This window comes from Mauremys mutica, chromosome 13 (assembly GCF_020497125.1).
Source record: "Mauremys mutica isolate MM-2020 ecotype Southern chromosome 13, ASM2049712v1, whole genome shotgun sequence".
Classification (NCBI taxonomy): domain Eukaryota; kingdom Metazoa; phylum Chordata; order Testudines; family Geoemydidae; genus Mauremys; species Mauremys mutica.
In genome coordinates this window covers 60003848-60021753 of record NC_059084.1, presented here as the reverse complement: position 1 = coordinate 60021753, position 17906 = coordinate 60003848, and the positions used below count along the sequence as shown (strand labels likewise).

The 17906-nt window shown below is 50.2% G+C and overlaps 1 protein-coding gene across 1 annotated transcript; it reads right to left on the bottom strand.

The window, feature by feature from the left end:
• Window positions 1–10341: 10341 nt before the first annotated feature.
• Window positions 10342–17590, bottom strand: LOC123348608 (mast cell protease 1A-like). The gene is made up of 5 exons (XM_044986177.1): window positions 17515–17590; window positions 12754–12901; window positions 11824–11959; window positions 10908–11180; window positions 10342–10637 (listed from the first exon to the last, which is right to left on the bottom strand). Exons 1-5 carry the CDS (start codon window positions 17588–17590, stop codon window positions 10488–10490), a joined length of 783 nt encoding a protein of 260 aa, XP_044842112.1. The 3' UTR covers window positions 10342–10487.
• Between the last annotated feature and the right edge of the window lie 316 nt (window positions 17591–17906).

Sequence of the window (17906 nt, the reverse complement as noted above, 5' to 3'; positions counted from 1 at the left end):
TGGGTTGAACCCAGTTTCTCCCCCGATTTTATATTTCAGCTCCTGAACCAAAAACTCAGCGAAATCAACCAGTCCCTCAGCTCTACTCACCGATGTGAAGCCTCGGGGGCAGGAGAAAGGCCTCGGCGAGAGGCAGGAAGGCCGTGGAGAGCAGGAGCAGCAGCATCCTTGGTACAAATCCGGGAGCTGGGACTGGTGGGTCTGTCTCAGCCCTGGGGTTTATATTGAGCGGGTAGTGGAGAGGGGATCCTGGGAAGAGGTGACCCAGGAGGTGCAGGGTCATGTACCCAGTTATCAAGAAATTCCCCATCAGCGATGTGTCAGGGGTGGAGATTCCCCAAGAGGAAACGCCCGCATTAGGGGCAGGGGGGGTTTCCTTCCTGCACTGGTGCCCTCCCTGCCATTAGCTGTGGTTGTGAATAACGGTGCCTCCTTCCTGCCCCTAGCTGGGACGGAGCCAGCGCTGAGGCCTCCCAGCTGCAGATGGCAGATTCCCCCATGCTCTGTTCTGCCCCTGGATACCTGGATCCATAGATGTTGGTGCCCTCCTGAGTGACCCCAGCTGGAGAACCTCCTCCAGCTCCCCCGGACTGAGCCCGGTCACTGGTGTTTGACGAACGCCTCTTCCAGCAAGGCTGCCAGGCTGGGCCTGATGCCACCTGGAGATGGAGGAACCCCCCTGCTCTGGGGAGCTGGTTCCAGTGGTGAATCTCCCTCCCTGTTGCGTGCTGGGGCCTCCGTTCCCATTGTTTTTGATCAGGTTCCAGCTTCCATGGTTAGATCTCACTCTACCTTTCCCTGCTGGATTGAGGAGCCCCCAGCACCCGGCTTTGTCTCCCCACGAAGGTCCTTGTGCCCTGAGTACTTGCACCTCACCACCGACTTGTGGAGAAGCCAAACAGACCAAGCGCTTTCAGTGTCTCCCTGCCAGGTGTTTTCGCCAGCCCTCCAATCATTTGCCTGGCCCCATCCTGCCCTGTCTCCAGTTTGCCACCAGCCCTTTTAAAGTGCGCACCCCAGAACTGGGTGCAGGATCCCAGGATCCCCCGGGAAACACCCCTCCCTGCTCCTGCTCACCACGGCCCTGTTCACACGGCCAAGGAGGGCACTAGCCTCTTGTGCCACAGCGTCACACAAGGAGTTGGGGGGAGGGGTTATCGGGTGAAATAAAATTTGGTTGGAGAATTCTGCACTAGCTGGGATGGGAGAGAAGCTGCTTTAGGAAGGATCCTGGTTTTTTTGGGTTTGGGTGTGGGCACCCTGGAGACACCAAAGGCAGCATTAAAATCCCTCAGCAATCTCTGCCTCCAAGAGAAACCATGGGGCCAGGTCTTCAATTATGCTGAGCCCCCAAAGGCGGATGGGGATCTGAGCAGCAGTCCATGTCAGGCTGCTTAAGAGGTATTTCGAAGTCACAACAGATTTGCCACAGATGATTACCATCTACTGGAGCTTGCAGGCCAGAATCTCTCTCTCTCTCTCTCTCTCTCTCTCTGAGCCATTAGTGGTTATCTTTGAGAACTCATGGGCAATGGAAAAGATCTCAGAAGACTGGAAAAGGGCAAAGACAGCACCTGTCTATAAAAAGGTGAATAAGGGCAACCCAGGGAATTATAGACCAGTCATCTATATTTTGGTATCTGGAAAGAGAATGGAGCAAATAATCCAACACTCAGGTCTCCATCCTTAGAGATTTTTAAGGCCTGGCTTGACAAAGCCCTGGCTGGGATGATTTAGTTGGGGATTGGTCCTGCTTTGAGCAGGGGTTGGACTAGATGACCTCCTGAGGTCCCTTCCAACCCTGATATTCTATGACTCTATGATTGTAAGCACCTAAAAGAAAGGAAAGTGATAACTAAGAGTTAACATGGATTTGTCAAGAACAAATCATGTCTAACCAACCTAGTCTCCTTTGATAGGGTAACAAGCCTAGTTGATAGGTGGGGAGCAGTAGATGTGATTTATCTCGAGTTTAGTAAAGCTTTTGGTACTGTCTCGTATGATCTTCTCGTAAACAAACTAGGGAAATGTAGCCTAGATGAACCTACTATATGGTGGGCGCACAACTGGTTGGAAACCTGTTCCCAGAGTGTCGTTATCAGTGGTTCACAGACAAGCAGGAAGGGCACATTGAGTGGGGTCCTGCAGGGATCTGTCCTGAGTCAGGTTCTATTCAATAACTTCATCAATGATTTAGGTAGTGGCATAGAGAGTACACTGATAAAGTGTGCAGATGATACCAAGCTGGGAGGGGTTGCGAGTGGTTTGGAGGACGGGATTAGAATTCAAAATGATCTTGACAAACCGCAGAGATGGTTGAAATAAATAGGACACAGTTCAATAAGGACAAATGCAAATAATTGTACTTAGGAAGGAACAATCCGTTGCACATATACGAAATGGGAAATGACTGCCTGGGAAGGAGTTCTGCAGAAAAGTATCTGGGGTTATACTGGACCACAAATTAAATATGAGTCAACAATGGAATCCTGTTGCAAAACAAGCCAACGTCGTTCTGGGCTGTATTAGCAGGAGTGTTGTAAGCAAGGCACGAGAAGTAATTCTTCTGCTGTACTCAGCACTGACTAGTCCTCAGCTGGAGTGTGTTCAGCTGAGGGCCCTGCACTTCAGGAATGATGTGGAGAAATTGGAGGAAGTGCAAAGGAGGGCAACAAAAATGATTAAGGGACTAGAACACATGACCTCTGAAGAAAGATTCAAGTCTGCAAATACCTAAAAGATTACTATGAATGGGAGGGTGATAAATTGTTCTCCTTTACCACCAAGGACAGGAAGCAATGGGCTTAAATTGAAGCAAGGGAGATTTAGGTTGGACATTAGGAAAAAAATCCTGACTGTCTGAGTGGTTAAGCACGGGAATAAATTGCCTAGGGAGGTTGTGGAATCTCCATCTGTTAAGGCTGATTCCTCACTTAGGCACTTTGATTGCAGAAGTTGGGGACCCACAAGGATTTTTAAAATTAATACTGGCCACTCCAGGCTTGTATTAAACTCCCAAAGTTACAGCTTCTCTCTGACTTTAGATGGGTAGATGCTGCTATCACCCACGTGCAAAAACCCCTTTGAGAACCCAGGAAGGCACACTTGGGAATTCCTCCCTGTGGGGTACCCTCAAGCCCTTTCACCCCCCTCTGGGGAAGAGCTGAGAAAGGAAACCAGCTGTTGCCACCAGCTAATTAAATAACATGTTCACAAACCTCTTAGGACACAAAATCCAATTCTGTTCTTAAAAAAAGTAAATGTTATTAAAACCAAAAAGAAAGAAAATACATTTGAAAACTCAGGCTATTGCTAGATTTAAAAAAACCCACTTACAAGAATTAAGCATCAAGAATAACCTTCTTGAGGTCCAGCTTAAAAATTACAAGCAAAACAAAAGCATTTGGGGTTAGCACAGCAGAGTCCACAAGCCATAAAGAAATAAAAAGAAATAAACCTGATCACGTCTTCCTAGACATTTCCTGATCTACTTATATATCTGGGGGTTTCAAGTGAGTAGTTTCTAGGTATGATTCAGATGATTTTTCATACCTGGACTCAATCTTTTTACAGTATAGTTCCAGCCCTGGTTCTGCTTCTCCCTCAGAACAACAACAGACAAAGGGGAATTTCCCCCCCAATTTTAAAAAGTTCTAGCCTTCCCATTGGCTCTTTTAGTCAGGTGCCCACTCCCTTTCTTTTACCTATGCAGGGAAACTTTTTAACCCTTTACAGGTAAAGCAGGTAGAGAACAACTACTAAGGGGGATTTTATAGCTGACTGGTTGGCAGGGTGTCCATAAAATGGAGCTACCCACCCCGCTTCATTTATCACACCATCACTGGAGATGTTTAAGAGCAGGTTAGAAAATACCTGTCAGGGATTGTCTATATAATACTTAGTCCTGCCATGAGTGCAGGGGACTGGACTAGATGACCTCTCGGGGTCCCTTCCAGTCCTACATTTCTTTCTTTCTTCTGATTTTTGAATTGTTCAGATCTTATTTGTTTAGTTACATTTGTTTGTTGATGTTGATTTAATTCTAGGTAATTGTTTCAGGTTAGATTGGGCTTACTAAAGCAGGAGGGTGAGCCAATGTGGCGAGTGTCATCCCTATGGTGGAAAAGCCCATCTGTCCCATCACCGTGACGTTGCGCCCCATAAGGCTTTATGGAGATATGCTTATAAATGTATATATGACATCACTGGAATATGTTTTATGCTACATATGCCATGTAACATCTCTCTGCAAAGGTTCTGATCTACTGAATATATTCATCCTATTTGTATGCATGTGTCATTTTTGTATTTGAAGTAATGAATATGGGCTGCGTACTTGTTAAATTTAGGTAGTCTTAGTAAGGCATTTGGTCAGTTTCTTTTGAGAGGAATGTGCAACTTAAGAGCCCAATCAAGAAGCACTTAAACTGACAATAGACCTTATAGAATCATAGAATCATAGAATCTCATGGTTGGAAGGGACCTCAGGAGGTATCTAGTCCAACCCCCTGCTCAAAGCAGGACCAAACCTAACTAAATCATCCCAGCCAGGGCTTTGTCAAGCCTGACCTTAAAAACCTCTAAGGAAGGAGATTCCGCCACCTCCCTAGGTAACCCATTCCAGTTCTTCACCACCCTACTAGTGAAAAAGTTTTTCCTAATGTCCAACCTAAACCTCCCCCTCTGCAACTTGAGACCATTACTCCTTGTTCTGTCAGACGCCAATCCACACCTGAGCTTTCCTGGCTATGTGGCTTGGCCTGTAAAGTTCTGAGTCACCCATGGACATGTGACTTGCCCATGTGACTCCAAAACTCCATCTTGCAGCTGGGATTCTGCACAGGTGGAGGAAGGGGTTTAGACCCACAAGAAGAAACTATATAAAGCCTTTGGAGACCCCTCTATTTTGGTCCTCAGCTGGCTCAAGAGAGAGCCTCTCCACCCCCAAGGATACCCGAAAGAAACTGGGACAAAGGACAGTAACCACAGGGGGTGTGAGCGATTGCTGGACACAGACTAGAAGGAGGCTAGTCTATAAAAGAGGCTTATTGGAACATCTCTGTGGGTGAGATTTTATCTGTATTCAGCTCCTTACTGTATTAGGCATAGACTTCCATGTTTTATTTTATTTTGCTTGGTAATTCACTTTGTTCTGTCTGTTATTACTTGGAACCACTTAAATCCTACCTTTTGTATGTAATAAAATCACTTTTTACTTATTAATTAACCCAGAGTATGTATTAATACCGGGGGGGGGGCTGCAGCTGTGCATATCTCTCTATCAGTGTTATAGAAGGTGAACAATTGATGAGTTTACCCTGCATAAGCTTTATACAGGGTAAAACAGATTTATTTGGGGTTTGGACCCCATTGGGAGTTGGGCATTTAAGTGTTCGAGACAGGAACACTTCTTAAGCTGCTTTCAGTTAAGCCTCCAGTTTGTGGGACGTGGTTCAGACCTGGGTCTGTGTTTGTAGCCCGCAAGCATGTCTGGCACAACCAGAGAGGCTTCTGGAGTCCCGAGTTGGCAGGGAAGGCAGGGGAAGAAGTAGTCTTGGCACATCAATTGGAAGCCCCAAGGGGGTTTCTGTGATCCAACCCGTCACACATCCATCCGTCCATCCATCTGTCCCTCGATCTGTCTATCCATCTATCCATCTGTCAGGGTTCCCTCCCCACTCTGAACTCTGGGGTACAGATGTGGAGACCGCATGAAAGACCCCCTAAGTTTATTTTCTACCAGCTTAGGTTAAAAACATCCCTAAGGCACAAATTCCTTTTCTTGCCCTTGGTATTGCTGCCACCACCAAGTGATTTAAACAAACATTCAGGAAGGGCCACTTGGAGCCCTACCTCCCCCAAAATATCCCCCCAAGCCCCTTCACCACCTTTCCTGGGGAGGCTGGAGAATAATATCCTAACCAAATAGTTACAAAGTGAACACAGATCAACCCCCCTGGGTCTTTAGGACACTGAAAATCAATCAGGTTCTTAAAAGAAGAATTTTATTAAAAAAAAAAAAGTAAAAGAATCACCTCTGTAAAATCAGGATGGAAGATAACTTCACAGGGTAACAAAAGATTCAAAAACACAGAGGAACTCCCTCTAGGCTTTGTTTCAAAGTTACAAAAAAAAACAGGAATAAACCTCCCTCCAGCACAGGGAAAAATCACAAGCTAAAACAAAAGATAACCTAACACACCTTGCCTGGCTTTACTTACTTATTAGAGACTAATTTCAGGATTGTTTGGGGGAGATGGATTTCTGCCTGGGAGCCCCCCTCAGTCCCAGGAGAGAACACACAATCAAAGAGCACAAACAACCCCCCCCCCCAGATTTGAAAGTATCTTCTTTCCCCATTTGGTCCTTTTGGTCAGGTGCCAACCAGGTTATTGAGCTTCTTAACCCCTTACAGGTAACGGAGGAATTTTAGGCTACCCTTAGCTGTATGGTTATGACACCATCCCTGCCTATCCATCTATCCATCCTTGAATTCATCCTCACCTATCCAGCCAGGCAGCCATGCCAGCCATCTGCACATCCATCCATCCCCACACACATCCATCCGTCCATCCCTCCCTGCATCTAAATTCATTCCAAGGCCTGGAGGGACAATGGTGATCATCTACTCTGACCTCCTGTGTAACACTGCCCAGAGAACTGTCCCACAATTATTCCCAGAGCGAATCATTTAGAAAAAACATCCAGTCTTCATATTAAAATTGTCAGTGATCAAGAATCGACCATGATTCTTGGCCGGTCGTTCCAATGGTTAATTACCCTCACTGTTTAAAAATGTACACCTTATTTCCAGTCTGAATTTGTCTAGCTTTAGCCTCCAGCCTTTGGATTGTGTTGACCTTTCTCTGAAAGATTGAAGAGCCCATTGTTAAATCTTTGTTCCCTGTGTAGTTACGTCTAGATTGTGATCATGTCACCCAATAGCTTTCTCTTTGTTAAGCTAAACAGACTGAGCTCTTTGAGTCTATCACTGTAAGGCAAGTTTTCTAATCCTTTGATCATTCTCATGGCTCTTCTCAGACCCCTCCCCAATTTATCGAAATATTTCTTTAATTGTGGGCCCCAGATCTGGATACAGGATTCCAGCATCAGTTGCACCAGTGGTAAATGGTAAACCAAATCCAGAGGTAAAATTACCTCTATAATCCTACTCGAAATTCCCGTTTATGCATCCTAGGATCACATTAGCCATTTTGGCCACAGCATCACACTGGGAGCTCATGTTCAGCTACTTATCCACCGCAACCCCTAAATCTTCTGAAGAGTCGCTGCTTCCCAGGATAGAGTCCCCATCCTGTAGGTATGTCTGACATTCTTTTGTCTTGGATGTATACACTGACGTTGAGCCATGTTAAAAAGTGTAATGTTTGCTTGCACCCAGTTTACCAAACAATCCAGATCACTCTGTGTCGGTGCCCTTTCGTCTTCATTGTTTATCACTCCCCCAATCTCTGAGTCATCTGCAAACATATCAGTGATACCTTTGATAAAAATGGTAAATTGCATTGGATAAGAACCGATACCTGACCCCCAGAAGAAACACACCTATTTGATGATGATTCCCCATTTACAATTATATCTTGAGACCTCTCATTTAGCCAGCTTTTAATCCATGTCATGCGTGCCATGGTAATCTTATATCATTCAGTGAGCAGCCCACAAGTAGCAGCCAGAGTGATCTGCCAAACTTTTTACAAATGTAACTTTTTCTCAGAAAGCCTCGTCTCAAACCTGTCTAAATTATTGTGGTGAAACTGATTCTTTCCCCCCAGTGTAGGGTGATATTTAGGTGAAAATTTAAAAGTGCTACTTGGGGTTTTTTCCTGTCTGTTCCAGTCTGAGACGTCTCTTCCCAGAGCATCAAATCTGCATCTGGTCTGTGGATCCCTGCTGCACTGGGCTCGGTTTGACTGGTATTTTCTTTGCAGGGGAGCTGGTGCAAACAGCAATGGAGTTTGCCTCCTGCCTGAATAGCCCCTGATTAGAGTCAGTTGGATGGTGGGGGAGGCGGGGAGACACAGAGGCTCCTTGGGATCAGGCCTTGACATCTGGGCTGAGATGCCTGATGGAGGGCCTGGCCTGCCTGCTGTTTGTGACCCCTCTGTCCCCAGACAGGTGCAGAGTGGAAGAGGAATGACGTACAAGGGAACTAAGAATACCCTGGTACCGAGTTCTCCTCCAGTGGCCTAAAGTGCACTCCTGTTGGCAGGGCTGCCCAGAGGGGGGGCAAGTGGGACAATTTGCCCGAGGCCCCGGGCCCTGCAGGGGCCCCCACGAGAGTTTTTCGGGGCTCCTGGAACGGGGTCCTTCACTTGCTCCGGGGCCCCCGGAAAACTCTCGTGGGGTCCAGGCCCCGGAGCTCCTTCTGCTCCAGGTCTTTACCGGCGGGGGGGAGGTCCTTCTACTCCGGGGCAGAAGGACCCCCGCAGCCAAATTACCACCAAAGTGGGACCCGCCTCCGAATTACTGCCCAAGACTCGGCTGCACTTCGGCGGCGGGTCCCGCTTTGGCGGTAATTCGGTGTTGGGGGGTCCCTGCTGCGAATCTTCGGGGCATTTCGGCGGTGGGTCCCGGAGCAGAAGGAACCCCCCCGCCATCGAATTACCGCCGAAGCGGGGGCCCCCCACCGCCGAAGACCTCAGGCCCCCAGAATCTTCTGGGCGGCCCTGTGGCAGGGAGCTGGCCTTGGTGTTAGCGGTGGGATACGAGAGTCAGGCGAGCTGACAGCACACACAGTGATTTGCTTTTACACCTGTGATTTTCCTTGCCTTTCTGGCAGATCCGGCATGAATTACTCAAACCCAGGGGGTGAATTCCCCACCGGGCCCCAAACCCTGGTGTCATGAATAGTTAGTAAAGGGTTAAAGCATAGTACCTGGTGGGCACCTGACCTGAGGACCAATCAGGGAAGAGAATTTGAAACTCCTAGGAGGGAACTTTTCCCTCTGTTTGGGGGGGGGTCTTTGTCTTTGGCCGTTTGGAATTACAAGAGTCCAGATGTTTTAATCAAGTCTACCAGCTTCCACCTTTCTGAACTAATTTCTTCTAGTCAAGATAGTGAGTATTAGAAAGATACTTTGTGTCCTTATCTAATAATCCTATGTTTGCAATTCTGTGTGTTTGTTGTTGATTATTCTTAATTCTGCTTGTACTGGTTGTACTGAGAAAGAGAGAGGATTCTCTCCAGAACGTAGCAAGGTTATACCCTATGAGTGTCCAGCTTGGACTCATAGAGATTCTGTATTTTCTTGTTTTTCTTTTAATAAATTCTTTCTATAAAGATTTGATTAAATCCCTTCTACTGTGGATCGGGGAAGGGGCCGAGACACTCTCTCTCAGTGATTCACAGAGTTGAATCAGTGTATATCTCTCCAGGGTGGCTGGGAGAGAGAGGGAGGGGGGGGGGAAGTGGGCTGCTTCCCTGTGTGTGTGAGATTCAAGGAGTTGAATCAAGGTATCTCTGTCTCCAGAGCAGGCTGGAGAGAGGGGGGAGGGGGAAGGTTCCTCCTCTGTGAATTGATCTGTGTTCCCAGGGAGTGTCTTTGAAGGGAGACAGGGGGGAAACAGGGGTGTCCCGGCCCACGAAATTGACCGGGTGGTGGCAGCAAAAGTGGAGACCTACCCTAGGATTTTAGGGTGGGGGAATACATGCGGGTCCTCACTTTGAAACCGCCCAGTTTCAAGTGAGGGTAGACTCTGACACCTGGTTACCCCTGCTAGGTACAAGTTAGCTGGGAGTCCGAGGCTGGGGGTGTTCATTCAGTTACCAGGAAGGCACCACTTCATTGTTTGCAACTTCATTTTTATTGATTGCTGGATAAGAGGCAGCGAGCGAAATGCACCAGGCCGCGCAGCAGGGCAGGGCAGGACAGGGCACGGAAAGTTAAAAGGAGGCGCTCAGAGTTGTCATTTCAGCTGAAATCAGTTCAGTGCATAATTTCCTAATTTCCCTTCCCATGAACAAACTCCCGCTCCCCTTGTCGGCGCTGGGAACAGGTGTCTTTGGTAGGGGTGGTGGCTACCTCCAGGGGAAATAACGTGGAAAAGGCCCAGTGAGGACAGGGCAGGCTGCAGTTTTAACAGGAGTTAGCAGGTCAGGTAATGACGAGGATCTCCCATAAATGGTCACTCGACCGGCTGACATGGGGGAGAGCTACAAACTGCCGTGTCTGCCCCAGGGTTTGGCTTGTGTCCGTTACCCCAGGGGAAATAAACCAGCTGTTTCCCTAGCGAAGACGCAGCCTAAGGGCCTGGGTTGGGATTGCCAAGGGAGCTGAGGGAGTTGGAATTGAACATGGCTCCTAACTCCCCCAGGCTCCCTGCCTTGATGTTCATGGGTTGGGCATTGCCTGAGAGGAGCGATGTCTGGGGTGGGGGAGATCAGCCTGGGGGGACTCAGCCCTCTGGGCCTCCCCAAAGGACAGGAGCGGTGCAGCTCCAGCCCCTGCAGCGATTCCCAGCACGGCTCAGGGCTGCAGCCTCCTCATCGTCGCCCGTATCCAGGGGATGTAGGTGGAGACTCTTGTGTACACTGCTGGGGGGGTCCCATCCTCGGATCCCCAAGAGACAATGCCCTGGGCTCTTCCCTGGCACACCAGGGGCCCCCCAGAGTCACCCTGAGAAACAGAACAAGAGACAGTTAATTAACAGATCTCAGCAGCACCGCCCGCAAGCCCAGCCAGTCTCAGCATCACACCCTCCCGTCCCAGGCAACCACCTGGTCTCTGCCTCCTCTGGGAGATGATTAGCTATTTTCCCATTCATTTGTACAGCACCGAGCATAGCAGGGACTGATCTCTGACCTGCGCTCTGCAGCCCGACTGCAACACCAATAGGCTCATAAATAATAACAATTTGTCACGGGAGCTTGAAGGCAGGAGATTTACCCGGAAAGAACTTTTGCCCTTTTCTGGGTCCCCCACACACATCATGGTGGAGGCGTTATAGTTACGGTATATCCCATCAGGATCCCTCGGACACGCAGCATCCGGCATCACCACCACGTCCGTCTCCCGGAGTGTGTCCGAGCTCAGCTGATTGTGTGCACTAGTCCGGCCCCAGCCAGCGACGCTGCACACGGTTCCTGGACGCATTCGCTGATGGGGCAGGGGCAAGGGGATGCGCCTGACATACCCATTGAGCCGTGCTTTGTGCCCCAGCTACAAAGAAGAGAGGACACAAGGACCAGGGTCAATACACAGGTCAGAGACGATGATGGGCAGAGACGTCCCAGTCCAAGAAGAGGGAAATTAGAGCCAATGCAAGGCCCTGAGGTCACTGGGGGCAGGGTGATGGGATGGGGGCGGTGCCTGCAGCAGTGTGAGGTCACTGGAGGTGGGGTGATGGGATGGGGGTGGTACCTGCAGCAGTGTGAGGTCACTGGGGGCGGGGTGATGGGATGGGGGCGGTACCTGCAGCAGTGTGAGGTCACTGGGGGGGTATGATGGGATGGGGGCGGTGCCTGCAGCAGTGTGAGGACACTGGGGGGGATTATGGGAGGGGGCCGTACCTGTAGCAGTGTGAGGTCACTGGGGGGGGGGATGGGCGGGGGCGGTACCTGTAGCAGTGTGAGGTCACTGGGGGGGTATGATGGGAGGGGGCGGTACCTGTAGCAGTGTGAGGTCACTGGGGGGGGATGATGGGAGGGGGCGGTACCTGTAGCAGTGTGAGGTCACTGGGGGGGGATGATGGGAGGGGGCGGTACCTGTAGCAGTGTGAGGTCACTGGGGGGGATGATGGGAAGGGGCGGTACCTGTAGCAGTGTGAGGTCACTGGGGTCGGGGTGATGGGATGGGGTGGTACCTGCAGCAGCATGATGTCATTGTTAAGGGTCACTTTGTTGTATTGCGGGTGGGGGATTGAGCGACAGACAGGGATCCTCTGTTCATTGTATTCCCAATTCCTAAGGTTGTGGGTTCCCAGCCTGACAGTGATGATGCTGTAAAGCCAAGAGGAACACATGGTGCATTAGAGGCAACAGTGCACATGAGGTGGGGATGGGTCCCTGTGTGTCTGACTCGTGAAATACTTATTTTGGGGGCTCTCAGGAAGAGATCTAGGACTCAGCTTATAGCCTGAAATAATGTACATATCCCTAGACACATGGCTGGTCTGATCTGACCTCAGGGCAGAGGACTGGCTGGCTCACTGGGGCAGGCAATGGGACACAGGGCCTTTTCCCTCTAGGGGGTGCCAGTTGCAGCATAAAGCCCCTGCCCAGTGGTGTTGGGGTCCCAGACAGAGTCTCTACCACCCCTTGTGCTGTTTCTCTGAGTTCCTTCACTCCCCATTGTCCTCCTGGCCTCTGGATCTTAGCTCCCCTGCAGCCCGGTGACTCCTCCCCAATTAGATCCAGAGAGGGGTCTATACACAGCTCCCCCTAGAGCAGAGCCCTGTGAGCCCCTCCATGCCCAGGTCAGGACAAAGGGCCACATCCAAAGCTGGTGCAATGGGCCAGAGCTTCACTGGAATCTATGGGGCCAGACCCCTAGCTGGTGTCAATCAAGCATAGCTCCATTGATTTACCCAGCACTGGTGCTGGACCATGGTTTGCAGAGGCCCCTAGAGACACATTGACACCCCCTGAGCAGATCAGACCGCTGGGCTCTGCTCTCCCAGCCTGTCGCACTCACTGCTCTTTCCCTGCAACCTACGATGGCACCAGAGCTCCCGGCTCCCCCATCACCTGCTAACCCCGACCTGCCCCGACATCCCCAGCACGGAGGCGCTTACTCTCCATTGCAGTGAGCGGCCGTCAGCACAAAGTTCTCCGACACCAGGAACCCACCGCAGAAGGAGCTCTTGTGTCCACGCCATAGAGACAGATAGGCCATGTAGGGTCTGGAATGGGGCTGGGCTTCCCGGCCCCCGATGATCTCACCTGGGGGTGGGGACAGATTCATGTAAAGAGGCCCATTGTCTCCCTGGGCCAGGCTGAGATCAATCTACCCATCCTAAAGGGGAGTCCCCACAGCCTCAACCCTCCCCCTGTGATGCTCTCCCTGGGGGATTCTTGTCCCAGGAACTGTGCCCCGTGCTGAGCTCTCCCCCACACTGGACACCCCTGGGGTAAATCTAAAGCTCTCATCTCCCTGGGTGGAGAATCAGTGCCAAATGCACTGGGAGCAGGTCAGTAACCACACTGCCTTGATTTAACAGCTTTGGGGGCCAGTAGCACCCAGAATGCCACAGACACGTCCCCTGATGATGTTTCACCTTCTCCTTCAACCCCCAGTGACAGGCGAGGGCTGCTGCCAAGCTGCCCCTCCAAACTGTTTTTTGTACAGAAAATCTGGTTTTCTAGATAATGAAAAAATTCCCAGAAAGCGTCTCCTCACCTCAAACATTTTAGCGTTTTTCTTGGCAAAACTGGTCATTTCCCCCACCTTTTGGCACTTTTCAGCTGACAGTTTGTAAGTTTTCGGTCGCCAAAACAATTTTCTCTTTGGTCACGCTACAGACTAAGATGGAGTGACGAGGTATGAAATGGAAACATGCCGCCCCCCCCATCTGTTTAGCCCCGATGACTTCACTATCCCTGACCCTTTACTGCTTTCATTTCTCCGGATGTTACCCAGATTGCCAGGAGCTATGGAACATTATATGCACACCTGGCCAGCAAATTTGAACTAAATACCGATCACCTAGACAAGCACTGGGAGGAGGAACAAGGCCAATGATTTTCTGCTAACCAAATGGAAATAAACGTTAACCAGTGCTTCGAACTGCTCCTTGGAGCTACATTTAAGATTAATTCCACAGGAATCATATGCAGGAGGTCCCAGACCGTCCTTCCACTGTTCAAACCAGATGCTCCTGAGTCAGACAAATATTGGTTCTGTGATTCGGCAGGTGCTGACTTAAACCATATGCTCCGGGAAGGCACCTAGACACATAGGCTTTGGGTGGAACTCAATTGGAGAGTAAATTTTTTCCTATCAAATAAAATTAAACCTGTAATTTTCAACCTAATGATTGTTAATTGGAAGCAGAATAAATCTGAAAGACTCTGGCTAAGCAGAGCACTAACAGTGGTGAACAGACCAGCCCCACAGAAATGGAAATCCAAAAAGCGACCAACAATCGAAGATTGGAGCATTGACATCCTAAGCTTGGCCACCATGGAAAGAACCAGGAGTGGGTCAGTAATCGCACTGCCTGGGGTTAACAGCTTTGGGGGCCGAAGTCACCTCAGATTAGGCCAGGCAGCCCCTGGAAGGGCACAGACAGGTCCCTTGTGGATGCATCTTCTCCATCATCCCTCAGTGACCAGCCAGGGCTGCTCCCAGACTGACCCACAAAACTTTTCACGAATGTCATTTTTTCTTAGAAAGCCTCGTCTCAAACCCGTCTGAATTATTGTGGTGAAACTGATTCTTTCCCCCCAGTGTTGGGTAATATTTAGGTGAAAATTTAAAAGTGCCACTTTGGGGATTTTTCCCTTGGAAAATAAAAAAATGTTTCTGATCACCTCTGAAGAGTCTCCACGCAGGTGGGTGGGTGTGTTGGAAAATCCCACCTTTTACAAATTGCCGTTATTTGCGTGAGGGTGGCACGTAGACTGAGATCCAGCCCCTATTATGCCAGGGGCTGCGCAGAAACTAACCGAGATCAGGGGCTCCCTTGTTCCAGGCCTTTCACTGACCCAGGCAGTGTCCTGACACAAGCTGAATTATTCTTCACTTCGTACAGATAGGGAAACTGAGGCCCAGGGAGATTGTTTGTAAACTTGCGTAAGGGATTCCGGTGACCATCCTCAATCCATACAAATCCCTGTCCACAGAGATCCTGGGCAGATCTGGGAATGGTCCCAGATTTCTTCGGTCCCAGCCCAGTGGCCCAGCCCCATGGCCAACCTCTGTGTATGGAACAGGGATTGGCAGTGGGCAGGGCTGGTGCAACCACCAGGCAAACTAGGCAGTGGTGTAGGGTATCAAGTCATTGGGGGGACCCAGGGCCTTCCCTAGGCATAGGCAGCTGGGTAGGGCACCTGACAATTTGGGACACCGCTGGGTCTTAGTGTCCACCCAACTGCTTTTCCTATCCCTCTTCTGACCCTTCCTGCAGGCTCTGAGTCTTCCTGGGAAAGGGATCTAGTAGTTAAAGGAGAAAAAGTCGCCAGTCTGCCAGACCTATTAGCACAGCACTGAAACTGTTAAAGAGCCAGTCAAGGGGTAATGCAGACATTTAACAGGCATTTGCCAACCCCCAGGTATCTACCTTCAGTTTCTGAATGTACTGACAAAACCAGTTGTGGAGGACTGTCATATTGACTCAGAACATGTTACTCTAAAGGACCTTAATTTAAAATTTGCTTTAAAAGTACGTCATTAGTGAGTTGGTGAAGATTATAAAATCACATCTCTAAAAAATCCTTGCACAGATTTTTAGATGCACAATCATGTTTAGCCTTAAATGATGGGATCTTCAGACATATGGGTTTTTAAATAAATTCTTCAAAAGACCCCTCTTAGCTAAAATACACATTTTAATTACTATAGTAAAAAAAATTACTTCCAAAGTCTTCCTGTCGTTTCTGTCCACCCATATCTCCCTTCACCCCCTCTTCCCTTTTCCCTGTTCCCACCCCCCACCGCCGCCGCCGCCGCCGCCCTGAATGAAGCAACAGCCCTTTGCTTCCAGATAGCTGGACAAAGAGTTTCCCTTTCTTTACTTCTGACTATCTGATGAACTAGTCTTAAGCAAAATCAGTACCTTAGTAAGATATAAAATCCTTTGTTATGCCTAAAATCTTTGGAAACATATTTTTTAAAAGCAGCAAAGAGTCCTGTGACACCTTCTAGGACTAACAGGTGTTTTAGAGCATGATGCATCCGACGAAGTGGGTATTCACCCACGAAAGCTCATGCTCCAATACATCTGTCACTGGTGCCACAGGACTCTTTGCTGCTTTTACAGAACCAGACTAACACGGCCACCCCGCTGATATTTTTTAAAGTTGGTGAAATGTCATAAACGTGTCTATTGTTATGGAGCTCACACACAGTAAATTAGCGTCCTCTTTTTCTAAAAGCAATGAACATTGCTATGAACACACTAAACCTCTGTGACTGATTAATTTAAAATAATGTCTGTTTCAGGGAGTTAAATATGTAGTAATCTGGAATGAGTATGTTTAAGAGTACATTTGAAATATAAAATCAGCTTAGAAATACTGATTAAGAAAATGTAAAACAGAGAAGAGCTGCACCATGTAGTCCATAATATTGAATGTTGTATTCAGCAGGACAGCTGACTCGCCCTTACTACAAAGTTTTTGCAAATAAATGTCTGACAAACTTCAGGGCATATCAAAAAAGCTGTGACTGACATTTTTTATTCCCAAGTGTAGTGCTTTTAATTAGGTACCTTCTGCAAGTCCATTCTGTGGGTGGGAGGAGAGGGTACAGGGGTCTCTGCAGGGAACTGCGACTCTCCGCCACGGTGAGGTGGGTTGGGCGCCTTCTGCCTTATCCCTCTGCCCCGCTGAGCTGCAAGCTCAGGCTGCCCTGGGGCATAGGGGCACCAGTTTAATAATACTGAATAGGGCCCCATCAATCCTAAGGACAGCCCTGGGGGCACCAAAAAGCAGTGCCCTGGCTCGGCAGAGAGGAGCCGCCTTCCAGAGGCACCGGAGAGCCAGAATGTCCTGCTTGCAGCGGCGAGCCCCAGCCATGGAGGAGCCGGTGCGGCGCAGGGAGGCAAGAGCCCTGCAAAGGCAGCAGCAGCGCTAGTGGGGAGGCTGTGGCCTGGCGCCCCCCCAGGGGGCTCCTGCAGCCTGCAGCAGATGCATGCGGGAAGATGCCCCCATGCGCCCCCCAGCTTCCCCCGTCGCCATGCTCAGGTTCTGCGGCTCCTGGGCATCTGAGCTGCTGCCGCACTCCCAGGAGCCACAGAGCCCGAGCGTGGCGAAGGGGGGGCGCACGGGGGCCTCTGCTCGCATGCATCTGCTGCAGGAGCCTTCAGGACCCCCCCAGAAGGCAGCTCCTCCCTGCCGAGCTGCTGCAGCGGCCCAAGCCCGGCAAAGCCAGTGAGTGGACTAGGGGTGGGGGCCGCCGGGATGGGGTGAGGAGGGCTCGCGGGGGGCTGTGCACTCTCCAGGGGAGTTCGGGGGGTGGGGAGGGGGGAATCTGGTCTGGGGAGCAGCCCCTGGGCATGGCTGGTCTCGGGGTCTATAAAGGCTCGTTGGGATTTGCCCCTCAATGAACTGATGTGACGGGGCGGGGGGCAAGGTGGAAGTTTCGCCTTGGGCACAAAATATCCCTGCATCGGCCCTGGCAGTGGAGTCCCAAAGGAGCCTGTGGGGGATGGGCCACCCAACCCCTTGGGCTGCTCTGAGAGCCCCAGCCGCACTCAGGAGAGGATACAGGGTTTGATACAGGTGCTTGGCCCCAGCAGGAGCAAGGGGGAGACCATAAATGCGGCCCACAGATCCCCATATGGTATGAGGGTCCCGCTGCCCATGGGCCCTTATCCCCCCTCAAAGAAACTTACCAGCCTGAGACCCAGGAGGAAGGCGAAAGGCCACGGGAAGCAGGACAAAGAACAAGAGCTGCATTGTCAGAGACATCCAGGGATGGGCACGGAGCCTCTGCCTGAGCCCCGGGGCTTATATGGACCAGGTGTGGGGAGGGGAGGGCAGGGCCTACCAACCACAGGGACGTGTACCCTGGTGCCCGAAATCTCCCACCCCAGATGGCCCAGGGGTGAAGACGCCAATTGGAGATGCCTCCAGCCACAGCTGTGCCCACATCAGGGTGGGTGGTTTCCTTCCTGCTCTGGTGTCTGCTCGGCCTGGCTGCGGATGTGGTTAACCCTGCCCCGTCCTTACTACACCCTTGGGCTTCTCTGCACTGAGATACCCAGACCCATAGATTTCAAAGTCA

Bases quoted from the DNA above. Each gene is read 5' to 3' on its own strand.
- LOC123348608 (XM_044986177.1), bottom strand. From the start codon at position 17,590: ATGTCTCTGACAATGCAGCTCTTGTTCTTTGTCCTGCTTCCCGTGGCC. The intron at 11,960-12,753 runs GTAAGCGCCTCC...TTGGCTTTACAG, and splicing joins GCCGCTCACTGCAATGGAGA to CATCATCACTGTCAGGCTGG. The intron at 10,638-10,907 runs GTAAATCTCCTG...TCTGTTTCTCAG, and splicing joins AGGGCAAAAGTTCTTTCCGG to GGTGACTCTGGGGGGCCCCT.